This window comes from Leuresthes tenuis, unplaced genomic scaffold, assembly GCF_036924035.1.
Source record: "Leuresthes tenuis unplaced genomic scaffold, fLeuTen1.0.hap1 SCAF_24, whole genome shotgun sequence".
NCBI classification, from domain to species: Eukaryota; Metazoa; Chordata; class Actinopteri; order Atheriniformes; family Atherinopsidae; genus Leuresthes; species Leuresthes tenuis.
The window spans coordinates 7,173,160-7,189,222 of record NW_027325378.1 but is presented as its reverse complement, the minus strand read 5'-3'; the positions used below and the strand labels follow the sequence as shown (position 1 = coordinate 7,189,222).

The following is a 16,063-nucleotide window of genomic DNA, read 5'->3' as shown; positions in this document are numbered from 1 at the left end:
CAAAGAAAAAAAACCCAAACAGACTTTTTTTCATAAGAATTTAGCTAATTAAAACTAAATTTGAAATCCTTATTTTGTCATTGATAGGTGTTTTTAAATATGAGGACACTAGCACGTCAATTTTTTAGTCTTTGAAGGGCTTTGTGTCAGATCTTTAGTTTGATGGGGATTAGATAACTACAAACACAGTTATATACACGTACATACAGTTTACTTAACAGCTGTTCCGAGTGGAGCTTTTGATTCTTGCATAATGCTGGATGCTGAAATGGGTAATAATGCACATACAGTTCATACAGTGCATATAAGCTTTTTTGTCTCTTGAAAAATGACTGATTATATTGCATTTAACATAGCAGATTGGCAAACAGTAATGGCAGGAGTACAGGTAGTTGTATCTCTCCCAGGGCACAACAAAACTCCTGCAACACCGAACCAAGCAAACAGCCAGAAAATATGCATAAAATCACGCTGTGAACATCAGGATTCTACATGATCATAAACTGACTGTCCATGTAACACAAGGCCCATGCTTTCTTACCTTATGTGGAGCAGCTGTATACCTGACTTTCATCTCGTTTTACTCCAACGAACACATAAAGTTGGTACTTATGTCTCATTTGCATCAACTTTACGGTATCTAAACAATCACTTTGATTTCTATGTGAAGCATTCAGAGGATACACTTCCAATGGGCAGCCCCTGTCCTTGCTCATTTTCTATTTTTCGTTTAAATGTTCCAGAGTAATGAAAGACAAAGGAGCCAAACTGAGCTGCTCGCTGCAGTAAATGCTTGTAAACTACAGAAAAGTACTCAATAAAGTACTTAGTAAAACAGCACAACCTTTGACTGGGCTCAGCTGCTCTGTAAACAGAAAAAGAATTGTTTAGGTGTCATTGCTACCATAATGGAACACACTTGCGGATAAAGTAAGTAAACAAGGACTGAAATCTTGAGGATCAAAAGTTTAATATCCTATCTGTGTTTGCTCATGAGTTCTGGGGTCCTTTTAGGAGAATATTTACGCTTCTGTACACAAGATGCTTTCAGCCACAGTGTTGCAGACAGCTCGAGTGAAGCGCAGGTTGTTATTCAGCTTGTGTAGCTGAAAATTGGAAACTTATTTGCTCTGTCAGACACTCCTGAGCCATATCTCATCTGTCGACAAGCTTTGATTGTAAAGAAAAATATTCTAATACAGCAGTTCTAGTGATTAAAATCAAACCAACACTTTCAATCTATAATTGTGCACATTTAGTGAGTAAATCAAACAATTTGCAAACATGGAAGGTGAAAAAGGGAAAGACATCTTACATATGATCTAATAAAACTTTCCCAAAAGAAGATCAACCCAAAGCTCCTGACCTTTCTCAGAACAATGACACCCTCCTGTGTGCTCCTGTTGGTGGTGATGTCAAACATCCCTGGGCCATCGCTTCCGATGATCCTGTAGTCCATCTCAGCGTTCTGGCCAGTGTCGGCGTCCATGGCCCGGATGACTCCCACCGCAGACCCCAGCTCGCTGGACTCGGGCACTCTGAACTCGTACAGAGCTGCAGACAAAGAATTGTAGCATTGAGATTTAGTGTTGCCATGAAAAGAAGAGCTGGTCAATAAGGGCAAGATTGTCAAGATTTTCAAGGGGGAAAAAAAGCTAGAAAAAGAAAGGCTCAGGTGTGAGCATGTCAGAGATTGTGTGTGCATGCCGGGCTATGACAACCAAGGTCACATCCTTGATGTTTCTTTTCATGTCGAGCTTCCATTTTTATCACACAAAGGCTCATTCAACTGGTAAATCAGTGCTTCTTTTAATATCTTCTAAATTAGATGAGAACACATTATACTGACCAAATATGCCAAAACACAGGCCTAAAAAGAATGAGGAACTCTGCCCATAAGACCAGTGAATTTTCTTATGGCCTTGTTAGTGTAAAAAGAAGCAGCGTAAGTGGGTGAGTCAGAGAGCAAGAATACAAGAAAGCAGGTCACGAAGAGACTGAGTCAGAGCCGATCAGAGCAGAGGAGAGGGAGGACGGGTGTGTGACAAGGAGTGTTATATTTAATGCTGCCACATTTGTAGATCAGCTGTGAAGCAGATATCTCATCTGCGGTAAAACATATTTCATTTCCAAATCACACATTTGGCCTTTCACACAAGTTGCTACAAGCCATATTGACTCACCACTTCAAGTTTAGGATGCAACATAAATTCTGGGCCAATTTGCTCAACATAAATTAATAGCCTCTTCTTGGTCTTTTTTTTCGTACTCTGTAAGATGATTTCCTGGTTTGAGGGGGATGAATTGATGGCCGCCTGTCGGCGGGGGCTGCATCTCATATGCTTAAATAAATAGCTGGACCGCAGGAGAGAGGGTGTGATATACACACAGCCTGCGGAGACAAACAGCACTGACACACTAATAAAACATGCTGACAGTGTTTTGGCAACGCCTGAGTCGGCAGGTCTGTGTGACTCTGACACTTGCCTCCAAACACACACACATCCTCACACACTGAAAGGAATGCACCGTATGAAGGTTTCCCTTAGGCTAACAGGTATTTAGCATTGGGTGGAAAAGAAGAAGCATCACTCCGGCAGACAACAATGATATCGCTTCCTGACACTCTATCTCCTCTGGGTGTCCCATTACAATATCTCTTCCTCTTTTTATCCTCTTTCACTGCCCCCCCCTTTCCTCTATCACAAGCTGCCTTTCTGTCCTCACTCTTCCTCTCTCTTCCCCTCCTGTCACCTCCTCCATCCCTGCCGTATCCATCTCACTCCCTCCTCTCACTGTTCATTCACTGACGGAGGAGCTGAGATGACAGCATCTGCCACCACCACTGCCCAAGCTGGCAGGAGTGATAAATGGGAGGTGGTGGTGGTGGTGTGGATCTTTGCAGCCACGTGTTTGCTTTGCGTCGCCCCGTTGTACAGTCGGTTCTTGCTGTTAATGAGGAGAAGCGCAACGACAACGGCAATCTGTCAGTCAGATCTGGCCGCCATCGCCAGATGCACAACAGGGAAAGAAGGGAAGAGAGTGTGAGACTTAAAGAGAGTAGGCATGGTGTAAAAGGAGAGATTGATGACTTAAAGAGGAATGCACCAAGGACAGTTCAAGCACTAAATTGAGAACACTGGTTTTATAGAGTAAAAAGCAGCAGAGAAAGACTTAATAGCAGGAGATAGACAAAGAGAGGACGAGTAGGAGAGATAAAAACCCAGTGAATGTTCTCTCTTCATTTAATAGGGATTACAGGGCTGATCTGATGCACTTTGCAGGACCCTTTGCTCTGTCATATGGCTCTATATTTAATTATTCGCTGCCTTAAAGAGGCCTGCCTTAGTCGCACAAAACCCTGAGCTCCCTGCAATAATCCAAATTCATTTTGAAACTGACACCAGATGGGGGCTGCCTGCCTGGCACCGGATCACACTGACAAGTGGTTTTCATGAGCGGAGGACTGGTCGCTCTGCATGTGCATGTGAGAGTCCAGAAGGGCTGTACTCACTCTTGGTGAAGCGTGGTGGGTTGTCGTTCACGTCGGAGAGGGTGATGCTGACCGTTGTGGTTCCTGAGAGCCCACCCATCTGTCCCGCCATGTCTTTAGCCTGGATCACAACCTGGTAGTTCTCTTTGACTTCCCTGTCCATGCCAGGCAGGGCTGTTTTGATCAGGCCTGAGCAAAAAAAAAAAAAAAATGAAGTCACACAGATTTACAAAAAGTTAATTTGATTGATCAAATTTATCTGGACAGAAAACAGGTACTCTTTAAATCTATAAACCTAGTTATTTTCTTTTTTATCACTTTAAAATCAATCCACTTTTTATTCAGGACAAAATCAGTGCAACACCACATAAATCTGGATGAAAACCAGAATTTCAATTAAAAATACTTAAAAATCTGTAGAGGTGGACCACTTATGTTTATATGCTTATTCACAATCAGTAACTCATCCTGATTTTCCCATTTTCCTCTTCAAAACTGAAAGCATTTTCTGCGACGCGCTTAGCACAAGAGCACTCTGTGCCCTCATTCACCCTTCAGTTGTGGTCACTACTCCCTTTAACAGCCTTTACAGCTGACTTTTGGTTATGTGGGAACATAAAATCTGATTAAACACCCATTTTTAGCTTATTTTCCTATGAAAGTCTGCAGAAAAGTATAAATCAGCAGCATTTGTTCATGCCGTATATTGGTTACCTAAATATATGTCTAAGTTCTGAAAGTCACACTGGCATAGTGGGCAGTGCTGAATAATAGCAGAACACATTGTCACATTAGTATTAAATGAAGATGTGCTTGTATGCACAGACATGGCTTTCCATAGACATTCTCACAAATGGAGGCAATGACACTGTGTGAAAAACACTAAAATATTATCATGATTGTGCATACAGCACTAACAACAGTTTCGCACTGGTCCTGACTGCAGACCATCAAGTGGGGTAACTAACAGATCTCAGACCAGCCTCAATGAACTATAGTGAAGGCAAATGAGCTGTTACTTCTTCTTTGAAGTTCAAACATTCACTGGATTCTGGAAAAATTTGAATGTCAGTACCTCGTTTAAAAAAAGACCACAGGCTGGGTACAGACCGATGCATCAGACCGTTAGAAGTAGTGTACCTTGTGATCCAGCAGTGGGCACACTTGTATCAGCTTGGCCTGTTTGCCCTGATAACTTCTCAGTAAAAAATGTAAATTATGCCGATGTTATATTTGCTTCTTTGCCATTAAAATGAAGTAAACTCCTTTGAAGGAAAGTTGTGATCCAAATAATCTGAGAAGCAGTCTTTTCCCGTTTGTTTTTCCATCACCTCAAACAGCAGGATGGCCTGAAGGGTAGCTGCTCGCTGAAGCATGGCGGAGTTAGTAAAATTTCTATCTAAGCCCAAAATCACCACTGTCTGTTTTCCAGAGCAGATATTTACTAAACTCGGTGCAGAAAGCAGAAATACACACACATGCCTTGGCTTAATGTTACAGATCCTCCCCAACTGTGATGACAGCGATAATGAACAGTGAAAGTAGGTGTTAACACAGGAACCACTCGTTTTCAAGCTCATGATCACTTCTGATGATCTTGAGAAACTGAAACTTGTTTTCTCATGACAGCAGGTTATTGTAGTCTTGATCTTGAGACAAACAAAAGGACTGATTTCTCAACAAGATAAATTAACTCGTTATCATGCAAAAACAAGCTTTGTCATCTTGAGATATCTTGGGATAATCAAGTCATGATCCAAGGGGCTGTATCAAAGTAAATAATTTGCGGACAAGCCTTGGTTTCCTGATAGTTTTAGGGAATGCAGCTTTTTATGCATCTGTATTCTAACCACGTAAAGTAAATGCAGACCTCCTGTCCTGACAGCTTTACTGCAAATATAGCTCTCATAAGATCAATTTACCATAAAAATAACAGACTGCCTCAACAGGTGGAAGCAGTTTGGCATGTATCTAAATAAAAATATTACTGTTCTGTAGCAAACATTTCTGTAGAAAGTGTCTGTATGAGCTGAATGGTATTAATGTAAAGTCATTTTTTGGACTTGTGGATTTACAGGCTGGATAATTAAACCACCGGTACCATTTTATTACGAAAGGTCAGTGCTTGGGCTCTGTATGCACAGCAGCGTGGAGCCCAGCAGCCACCCAGGAGTGCATTTTAGTGTCTGTGTTCTCATGATTTAGCTGGAGAGAGGAGCTAAAGACCTGCATACCAAAACCACAGCCTACTCCTTTAATTCTCTAAGTGTGCCTCCAAATTCATTCAGCATCATTTATTTTCTCTTTGGTATTAAGACTGTTAATGTTCAGACCTTTCAAGTGATGTGCAGTTGCTTACCTCTTCTTGACACATTAGATCTCTAGTTTGGAGTCAGGACATAGTGAAGTGGTAATTGGCAGCACATTCGAAAAGGTGTGCTTCATCTCCTATCGGAGTCGGCTCTTAAATCCTGGCTGCTATTACACGTTTTAATTTGAGGCATCATAGCAGAGAAGCAGGTGGGAATAGATAGGCAGACAGGCATAGAGTAAATAAATTTCACCCTAAATAAAGCGCTTTGACAAACTTCAGTACGCTCCAGCTCCAATAGATGATTCACTGCATATCAAACAATGAGGAAGAAGGAGAGACTGACATGGCACATCACTCAGGTTCAGATCAGACTGGCCTACGCTGCTTTAAACTCTTTTCTTCTTCCCATACATTACACGGATAAAATGAAATGCAGCCACAATGAAACCTCCTATTCTCCCCCTCCTAACAATGTGCAATTTATCTCGTGGGCAACACACTGTTAAGAGCAGCAATCGTTTAGGTTGTGTTGCAACCAAGAAAACAAATGTACAGCAGCTTTACAAGACAGCACACTCCCTGTGTCTACCTTTGTTATTGCTTAATGACTACAATCCACACACAAGAGGAGGAGAGAAGAAACTAATCCTGCTTATAATGTGATGTCCAGGCATGTCTTTGTGTAAGAGGGGATGTCAGCTTACATTCCACATGTGGGATAAACCATATTACTGTTAATCCCCTCACTAATCTGCAAATGGCTTTTTTCCCCTCTTTTGTTTCAGCAAAAACTATATATATTAATAAAAAAGACCCAAGCGGGATGTGTTCCAAAGCACATACTAATGATTAAAAGTAGATTTCTAAGGTTGTCTACTTCAAATCCCTCTCTGTTATCTTGTGAGGAATTGTTCTAATTTGCTTTCCTGGTAAACTAGCTCTCAATCAGCTCGCCTCCTCTATTTCTGTTTTGTTGTTTTTCCACAATGACCACCAGACAGGGAACTGTTGTGTTAAGCTGCGGGTCACATTTGTAGGTGGACGGTGCAACTTCTGTAGAATTATTAGAGCAGAAGGGTACGAGCGGGGGGAGCTGTGCATGTTAGACAGAAAGCTGCATCTCTCATGGCCGCTGTGCGTGTGTGGGATCAAGTTAGAGTCAGTCAGACATTAAGATTGTCACCCGGTCTCATAAACCTGCCTGAGAAATTTGAGGTTGTGCGTGTCAGGTGGTCAAGACAAAGACATTGAGAAAATATATGTACTTTTGTAAACATCAAGTCCCTTAATTCACAGATACAAAGCAGCGTCTCGATAACCTCTCTATCCACGTTTGCCAGTTTCCATTCACTAGTGACTAAATCTCAAGAAATCTTTTGAAATGCTGACAAAAACAAACGTGTATTACATGTATTTCCACTGACTGCTTTGGCATAGTGTCGCCAGAGAGTAGTGGTATAAGCTATTGTCTACTGTAATTCAGCAGAAGTAGTTCTTCTAAGTGAAAAGGAACCTCAAGCACGAACAAAACACCAACAGTGGTGAAGCTTCGGAAAATGGAGACGGCTCTTCAGGAGTTACTTCGATTTCTAAAAATATCTGAGACACCTTGTCATAGCTGGGAAGATGCTGGTCGGTCGTGGGATTTTGTTGTTTGCCAGCTCAGACCGAAAAGAAGCTGGCGAGTAATCTCACTTCAATCTTTGCCAGGTCAAACACTATTCACAAAGTTATCTCCATCCCCACAAATGCATGTCAAGTCTCTTTTTTTGAAACATCAAGAACCAACCCAAGGATTTGCTTTCTCTTTTTCCACAAATACTATATTTTTTTCTTTAAAAAAAACATGTATAGAATTTCCTTTCACCTATTTTTATTTACATCTCACAACTCTGGATTTTGACCTTGCCTTTTTATTTCACACTGATTTGACAGTGACAACTTGACTGCAAGTCAAACGGTCCAATCACATGGCAGATGATTCTGTTTCTTAAATGCTGCTGCAGATCCTGAACCAGAAATGTAATGTCAAAGCATATATGTGGACGTAATGCCGTGTTTCAGCATACGTGTGTTTGGTCAAGTCAAGTCAAGTCAAGTCAAATTTATTTGAATAGCACATTTCATGTACAAAACAATTCAAAGTGTTTTACATAAAATAAAAGCATTGCAGCGGAGAGCAGAAAAAGCATTAAAAATACGTCAAAGAATATAAAGAGAAAGATATAAAAAACTTTGGTCTGTAATTCTGTATGATATACGGACCGTACCTTCCAGTGTCAACATTGTAACATGGAATTGTAAAAGTTCACTGCAGCACTGCAGCAATAAAAATGCAAGTTTTAGCAGTTTTTTCTGTCCCGTTTTACAGAATATGTGAGGAACTACAGATTTTGTAAAGATGTAGCAAATTGGCAGATGGAGTTTCACACATATTGAAGATTATGGGGATTGCCAAAAGAAATGAATGGACTTTTGGTTAATTTGCATATGAACACACACAAATGTGGAAATGAGTTGTACGTAAAGTAAGTGAATGCTTCTATCATATTTGAAACATTTAATGGTTACCTTTTGTTTCCACAATATCATAAAGTATAACTTCCCTGACTTGCAGAAGTACTCAAATCTTCATCCATTTCCAAAATCTACTTCACTTTCAGGAGCTGCAGCAGATCTAAAGGTGATTGGGTGATGTGTTTGCGATTGAGCTGTCACCTTCTACTGCTTCAAAGTAAAAAGACATGTTGAAACAGTCGTGATTCATGAAGGATGTATTATTTGGATTTATGAAGTACAGAACATCTTCTGACATGTTTCTCTTATCGACCAACTTTTATATCCATAATGTAAGGTGCTTAAAACTAAACCATCTTTATTTTCCTTAAAGAAGGAAGCAGAGGTCTATATTAGATTATGTAATACAATTATGTAAAAGTATTCATTTTGTCATTTATTTTTAGTTGTTTCTTAATATGCTTATTTGATTCTTTTCATTTTTGTACATTTTCCGTTGTGTTTGCATCCTGTAAAATCCTAATTTATTGCTCTGAGTTATGTTCCCTTACCAAAATGTTGTTTTTACTGTGAATGCATGGTTAAGTAATGTGTAGAAAAATCTCATTTAAAATTTTTTTTTTTAATATGAATGTTATTCCTCTCTTCACATGCACAATGTTAACATTCTGAGACAAGTTTATTTCCCAGGGTGACAAACCTTGATTTACAACCGCAAACTCTGGAATCATTTGTCAGCAAGCTAATACGCTTGCTTGTCTAGCATATTAGCTTGCTGACAAATAAAGCCACACAGGGAGGATAAATTAGTATTTGTATTAGAGCTGAATTTAAGTTAAATAAAATGTTGACTCCACAAAGGAACCCTCCACTCTGCGGGATCGAACTGATGACTGCTTGTGAAGTTTCAGACACATTCCAGCCATAAGTCTGGAGTCTGGAGATGTGAGAAAGGCCTCCATATCAAGTAATTTTTACTTGCAATTGAATTCTGAGCATTGTATTTTCATGAATAAAGTAATAAAAACAAGTATAAAGTCAGTGTTATTTCTATAAGACAAACTTTTGGTTTCTTTTGGACACAAGTTTAAATATTCATGCTGCATGGTGAATGTGTCCCACTTCTTTTAGCACCCATTTATGGAAGCATGGAGATTTTTCTTTTTGCCTTTTCACAGGAAAAGCAGCCGCAATGACGGGGGAAAACAATATATACGAGTAAGTTTGTCATTTGAGTTCATACTGACCGGTGTCCGGGTCCACGGAGAAGTACGGCTGGCCCTCCAGGATGCTGTACACAACTCTGGCACTGTTCCCATATGTGGCGTCGTCTGCGTCTGTGGCTGTCACCTGAATTACAGAGGCGCCTGGGGGAAGGAGATTCATGACAATGATTTAGATCAACTCCTCAATACGGCTGAAAAATTGCCTGCTGGATAATTGGTTAAGCTGGTGCACCTTCTGATGAGGTGTCGGATCCTCTTTTAATCAGGCTTGTGCAGAATGTGACTGATCATTTCTATCCCTTTGCATTACCCAAAGCAATCTTTACTCCATGGCCACTTATATCCTCACACATGATTGACTTTCACAGGTAATCGATAAGTCCTAATGTATTTTTCTAAATATATCGCTCTAAGCATGAATGCTGGCTTTTTCCAAGCCCCAAGAAGCCTATTAGCGTATCCACAGATCTAGAGTGTCTGAGAAGCCAAATATCTGAACGATTGTGATCCATTTTCTCTTCCAGAGAAGTTGGAGCTGTATTTCAGTAGAACAAAAGAAAACGGTTAGCCAAGTGCTACCTCCCAAATGGCGCCTTGCGGGGCCAAGTGTTGCCTCATTACATGCAGAGGAAAATTAATTGAGTAGAAATATTTAATGGCAAAGTGGTATAAATATAGAATTGTGCAATTCAACAGGATAGCGAACTCGTGAAATGTCTCTAATTTGATGTCAGTTGAGATCTGTGTGGGATGAGAGGAGAGTTTTCCTCCTTTAAAATCGATGTCATCTGTATGGATGAAGGGAGTAGAAGAGAAAAACTGAGGCACCAAAGAGCAGACAGAAAAAGACAGAGGCTGTCTGATTTGGTGTAAGTGACAGTTCGTGAGGATTCTTGAGAGAATTCACCCAACCTTGATCGCTAATACCTTTAACTAGGGAATTAGACTCAAAGAGGCTTTTCTGACGTGGCTTTTAGAAAATATCACTGATCCACATCAACCATCCGATCGACGACTTTAAGCTTTTCAGAAACGAAGTTTCTGACAAACAAGTCAGGAGTAATCACTGATTTATTTACTTTTTTTTGTGTGCAGACTGTAATCACTCAGTTGTCGCAAGAAAAGTGCATCCAGGTCATTCCTGACTGAGAGTCCAGGTGAGCTGTGAGACCGATAAAACTTAAAGTGTATGTTATATTTAAAGCAGCAGTGTCTCTAAGCAGTCACTCGTGAACACATGCCCTGGCAAGCAGTGACATCACACCTCGGCTGTTGCCATGGGGACCCATGCTGCCCTTAGATAAGTGCTGGCCATCTCTCTCGAGGTTGCTGAACCGAATGACAACTCTGTCACATGTCTGGCCTATAAGACCAGTGTCCCTTAGAAGCATCAGAGCCGAGAGCTCACCCCACGTTTTCTTGTATTGTATTGTATAAGTATTGATCTCGGAGTATTAAAGTTTAATTTCATGCTGAATAGTAACACATGATGACATGAAAATAGCACATGGTGCAGTCTCAGGAACTGACACTGCAGAAATAGAAGTCACAATTATTCACTGTGATAACACACATGACAATGGTGGTAAATAAACTACAATGCCGTGTTTAATAGATAATCTGCGTCAGTACTGTGACGGTTACAGAAACACTTGTTTATTCTGGTCATGAAACAGCTCCAAGTATCCCATTTAATTAGTCGGGCTCTCTTCGTTGACTTTAAATTATGATTGTGATTGATGATATCTTATTGATGCAGTAAGGCTGGTGTTTTATAACATCTCTATTCTATTTGAATCATAATCCTTTTAATTCAGCTTCTCACACACACGAGAACAAACCTGAACTCGTGTTAAACTGTCTAGTTTATGATCAATAAATGTTTTACATGCTTAGAGCAGCAGCGCAGTGCTGTGGTGACATGCTGGCAGCGTGCAGAACTTCTGGCAGAAACGTACCGATGTCAGACATTTCAGGCACACTGGCCATGTAGGGGTCCTTGGTGAAGCGTGGCTCATTGTCGTTGATGTCATGGATCTTGATGATGAACTCAGACTCGCCCTCCAGCGCTTCGTTGGTGAAGCGGTTGACTGCTTTGGCGTGGAGGATGTAGTAGGCCTTCTCCTCTCTGTCCAGCCTCTTGGTGGCATGGATATCCCCTGAGTTCTCATCGATCTTGAAGAGGGTCCCCGCTCCCTCCCCAGTGAGGACGTACTTGACGCTGCCATCTCCTCGGTCTCCATCCGAGTGAAGCTGCAACGAAAATCAAAAAAAGATGATTTGGTTCCCTGAAGCCTCAGAACAACAGGCGGCAGTTAGTGTTATTCTCATTTGAATAAATTTCCACTTTGCTGCTCTCTATTGCTAACTGTTAAAGCACAACAGTGATTCAAACTTAGTTTCACAAGAGCTTTCACACTTGCAACAGCTTGATATTTCCAGGAGAAAATCTAATTGCTTTCATGAGCAGAAACGATTATATTGGAGAGAAAATTTGTGTTCACAAAAAGTCCAAGAGAAAAAGGGGAACATCAGCACTGCTTTACTGATAGGTGATCTCTGAGAGGTGGAGTGCCAAAACACATCTCTGTGATGAAAAAGATGCCAACAAAATCACACATCAAAGCACAGTCACAGTTTTCCAAACAGCACACATATCAGTGATTTGACCAATCTGGGCCTTGGCAAACAAACATTGACAGCTTCGGTAAGTGTGTTTGATGTCATTTAACAGATTCATCTTCAGTAAACTGTCAGTGCATTACCATGGCACACGCTTGTGATTTCACCTCGTCTCTGCGAAATCTGCATCCTGCCAAGAAGCAGAGCCGGAGCTTTTTTAATGTTGCATTGGCTGGTATTCTTACATGCATGTTGTCATGCTTTCTACCGTGGGGCCACGGTGGCATTTTCACAGCGCTGTAAAACAGAACGCCGGTGGGTCGAGGTCTGCAAGGAACCAGCATGAGTGAGCCCACGTCAGCCGCCTGCCAAACCCTGATGGATCAGCAACATGCCAGAAGAGCCCCGAGAGTCCACTTGTCTCTGGAGCTTCTCGTTATTATTTGCTCTATCCCTCTCAAGCTCCTGTTTAATTTTTCTCCCCTGCATGAACAGCAGCTTAGCATGCTCTGACATTTTAATTCCACCAACAAATCCCACCAACATATTTATCTCCGAGAACTCATCAAAAGCTTGTCCAGTCTTTTCCCCTCCCACTGCCTTCCTGCCTACTTCGTTTCCCCCTTTCCCTCTCATATCCAAGGCCATGGTAATGATTGCAGGGGGCAGGAAAAGGCAAAAAGGGGTGCACATGTTTGCAAACAAGGGCAAATACATGAAGTATAAACTGCATTTGAATGTTTACCTCAATGAGTGGGTGTAATTCTGAGCTCAGTTATTGACACCTCGTTAACCTGAGTGAGCCGGCATGTTGATTCGGCCGGTTTTTCCCTTTGAGTGTGAACTGTCATGTCTGCAAAGGCTCTTGGCTGTGCCGGTGGACAGACCGAGGGGGGATATTGTGCATTGCGACAGGTTCACATGGGAGCACACTGCAAAGTCTTCCCCTCTCATCATATATTAAAAAGCTTTTCATCCCAGGTGCTTGGAAGCTTTACTAATTCATGCAGTTTTATCAGGTTGGCACATGTGAGACCAACAGCTTTGTGGATTAGCATCTTCAACACTGTTTTGTTCGTCTGCTCAAATGCTGGTAGAAAATGACTGTTTTCATTCCTTTCTCTGTCTGTCTAACCAAGACAGTCGGGTGTGTTGCAGAATTTTAGTGTGTTTGGTTTAGGACCTTGTTTCATTCATCCACTTGATTTCTGGTCAAAAGTGGAGATTATTCAGCAGCATTTTGTTTTCTGTTGTCCCTTACACAGTGTCCTTCCAAACAATCCACTTCAGCATTATTATCTTTCTCCTGCTGTTATAGCTGGAGTGTCTTTTTCTATGATTGTCTATCAAGCTGCCTATCTCTTTCTCCACGACTATCCAGTTAATAACTGTCAAGTTTTCTCCTTTGGTCTGAGATGTGAGATAGACAGTGTAACATGCACTGTGTTGACTGTCATTTCTATGGAAACACATCTTGTAGCTCTGAAGAGTTCCTCCTCAGCCACATGAAGGCTATTACAAGTCAGTTCAGAGTATCGTGCTCCAGCGTCTGCTGCTGTGACCCCGTCCCTCCAAGCTGCCCACTGAGCTGGTGGGAAGAATTTACTGCTGCCCTTCTACTCGAATTAAGAGAAGGAAGGGAAGAAGAAAAAAAATAAAACTCTCCTAGAAATCAATGTGGCAGCCCAACGTGCATTCACAATGGCCCTTTGATCAATTTATATTGAAAATACAATTAAACTGTCACAGGGGGAGAACAGAAAGCCACATGTGCATTCAGTATGGTCACCACGAAGCTCTGGCACATCAATAGCTTGCCTTTTCTCCTCTGCCCTCCTATGGTACCAAATTGTAAAAAAGGCAGAGAGCATGACGCTATATCCATTAGCACTGGGACTTTTGGTCTTTTCAAAAAAGAAGGGGACATTAGAAAGAAAACACCATCTAAAACCCAGGCTTCCTAAAAAAGAAGAGGAATTTTTAGGGAACAGTATTTCACTATTGAAGTCCTTCTAATATTTGTGTGGAAAACAGCGTTTCTGATCACTAGATTTTGTTACCTTTATAAGGCGTCATGGAAACTGATGCTTTTTTCTAAACTTTTCTGCTTGCCTAACCAGCTTAATATTTACACCCATGAGAATGTTGCTATTATTCTCATACAAATCTTTCCAAAATGGCAAATGAGCACATTACCTCAAATTATTCGTTAAAACGATATTTCCTTAAAATGACTTTTTGCATGTTGACATACAATTAATATGAAGTCGTAACAATTCAGACACATCAAAAAATATAAAACTTGACTTGAGGAACAATTTAATTTGCATTTGAAAGATGTCTCTACATTCTTAGAAAATAAGACTTCAAGGACCACCATTTCCACCAGTTTGCATTCTTTCGCTGTGGAAAATATTTATTTTTCTTCCTACATGCTTCATCCTCCAATTTGAAGTGGGCTGAGAAGTGAAGTGGTGCTCATCATCAGACATCTGTGCGTGCGGACTTATGAGGGAGCTGTCTTTGTTTGTGAAATTAATCAGCTTCAAGTGCAGCAAATGTTAGTGCAGACTTGATCTGGCCACCATTTGTGCTAGAGTTCGGCCAAAAAGATGGCACTGGAAACAGGCTGCTCAGGGCAATTAGCCAGTTAGCCTTTAAGGCCTTGTGTCCTGGCCTGTTGAGAACTGGCTGCCTTCTACATAGCCAGATGGTAGCCTCAGACTGTGCACAAAAATAGCCCAACAAATGACTGCTGATGTGTAAACTCGAGATATGCAGTCAGAACTGCTGAGACTGGAAGATGAAATGTCAGTTAACACAGATTTATATCTTGTGGACATTTGGCATCTTTTATGTCATGTGCAATTTCTAGCTTGTATTTGTATTCTAATTATCTGCATTTTATTCACTTAGCTGCAGGGTTGCAGCTGCTAATTAAAACACCATGGCCATAACTACACAAATATATGATGTTTATGAAGGCTGTTATGCCCTGTGCTTCTGTGTCCCTCTGAGTTTACCGTAGGGCTTCGCCATCATCTGGAAGAGGATAGAAGGCCAGCCTAGCCACTCTCTCTCCCTCTCTGCACTCATGCTACAACATGGTGACCTGAACACTACTTCTCCAGATCCCTTCTATGTTTTTTGCTTGTTTAAATAAATCCCCTTTTAAGTTGGACGAGCACCCTTTGAGCCAGGGTGTAACAAAGGCAGACAAAGCAGAACATTTCTAAAAGAAATGTAGGCTAATGCAAAACAAATTCCTTTCATGTTCTGTGATCTACCAGGAAGTGTGTCGTGGCGCATTTCTCTGCAGATACGCTCGCCGTCAGCTGGTATTTTCATTGTTTCTTGTCTTTGGACAGAGAGTCTATTGACAGCTACCAATGACAGTGCGTGCTTGTAAGGACTATATAAATGTAGCGACCAGGCTCAGGCTTCATTGGCTGAGCTGTAACTTGACATGCCAAATTATTTATTTTACAGAAACTATTTGAGAAAGAAGGAACTTTAAAAAAATACATTACAGGTTGTTTAAGCATTTTTCCTCAAATTTACAAGCCAATTTCAACTAATCAGATGAGTCAAGCCTGACATATAGAACAAATAAATAGAAACTAATGTTTTGGAGAATTATCACACCTAAAACCCACCCAAAGTAGGTCAAATCTCCAAATGTTTTGAGCCTGGAAATATGGATCACATAGCAATTATGATCTTGAGAATCCAGCTGCTTCACACATTAACCTTCACATAGAATCTGACAATGCAGCATCTTTCCACATGGTCATGCTGTAATGTTGACATGTTTGTGTTTTAGAAAATTGCCACCATTAAAGAACAGTTTCACTTAGTTTTATGTGTCTGATTTAGTACTTTATTCTGCAC

At 40.9% G+C, this 16,063-nt stretch overlaps 1 protein-coding gene across 1 annotated transcript in view; it reads right to left on the bottom strand.

The window, feature by feature from the left end:
• The window catches only part of LOC140284500 (cadherin-6-like), a 61,111-nt gene that overhangs the window by 17,340 nt on the left and 27,708 nt on the right, over nt 1-16,063 (bottom strand). The window contains exons 3-6 of the mRNA XM_072378365.1: nt 11,509-11,803; nt 9,572-9,691; nt 3,515-3,682; nt 1,367-1,554 (exon numbers count right to left, since the gene is read on the bottom strand). Coding sequence (XP_072234466.1) covers nt 1,367-1,554; nt 3,515-3,682; nt 9,572-9,691; nt 11,509-11,803 — 771 coding nt within the window. The remainder of the gene's footprint in view (nt 1-1,366; nt 1,555-3,514; nt 3,683-9,571; nt 9,692-11,508; nt 11,804-16,063) is intronic.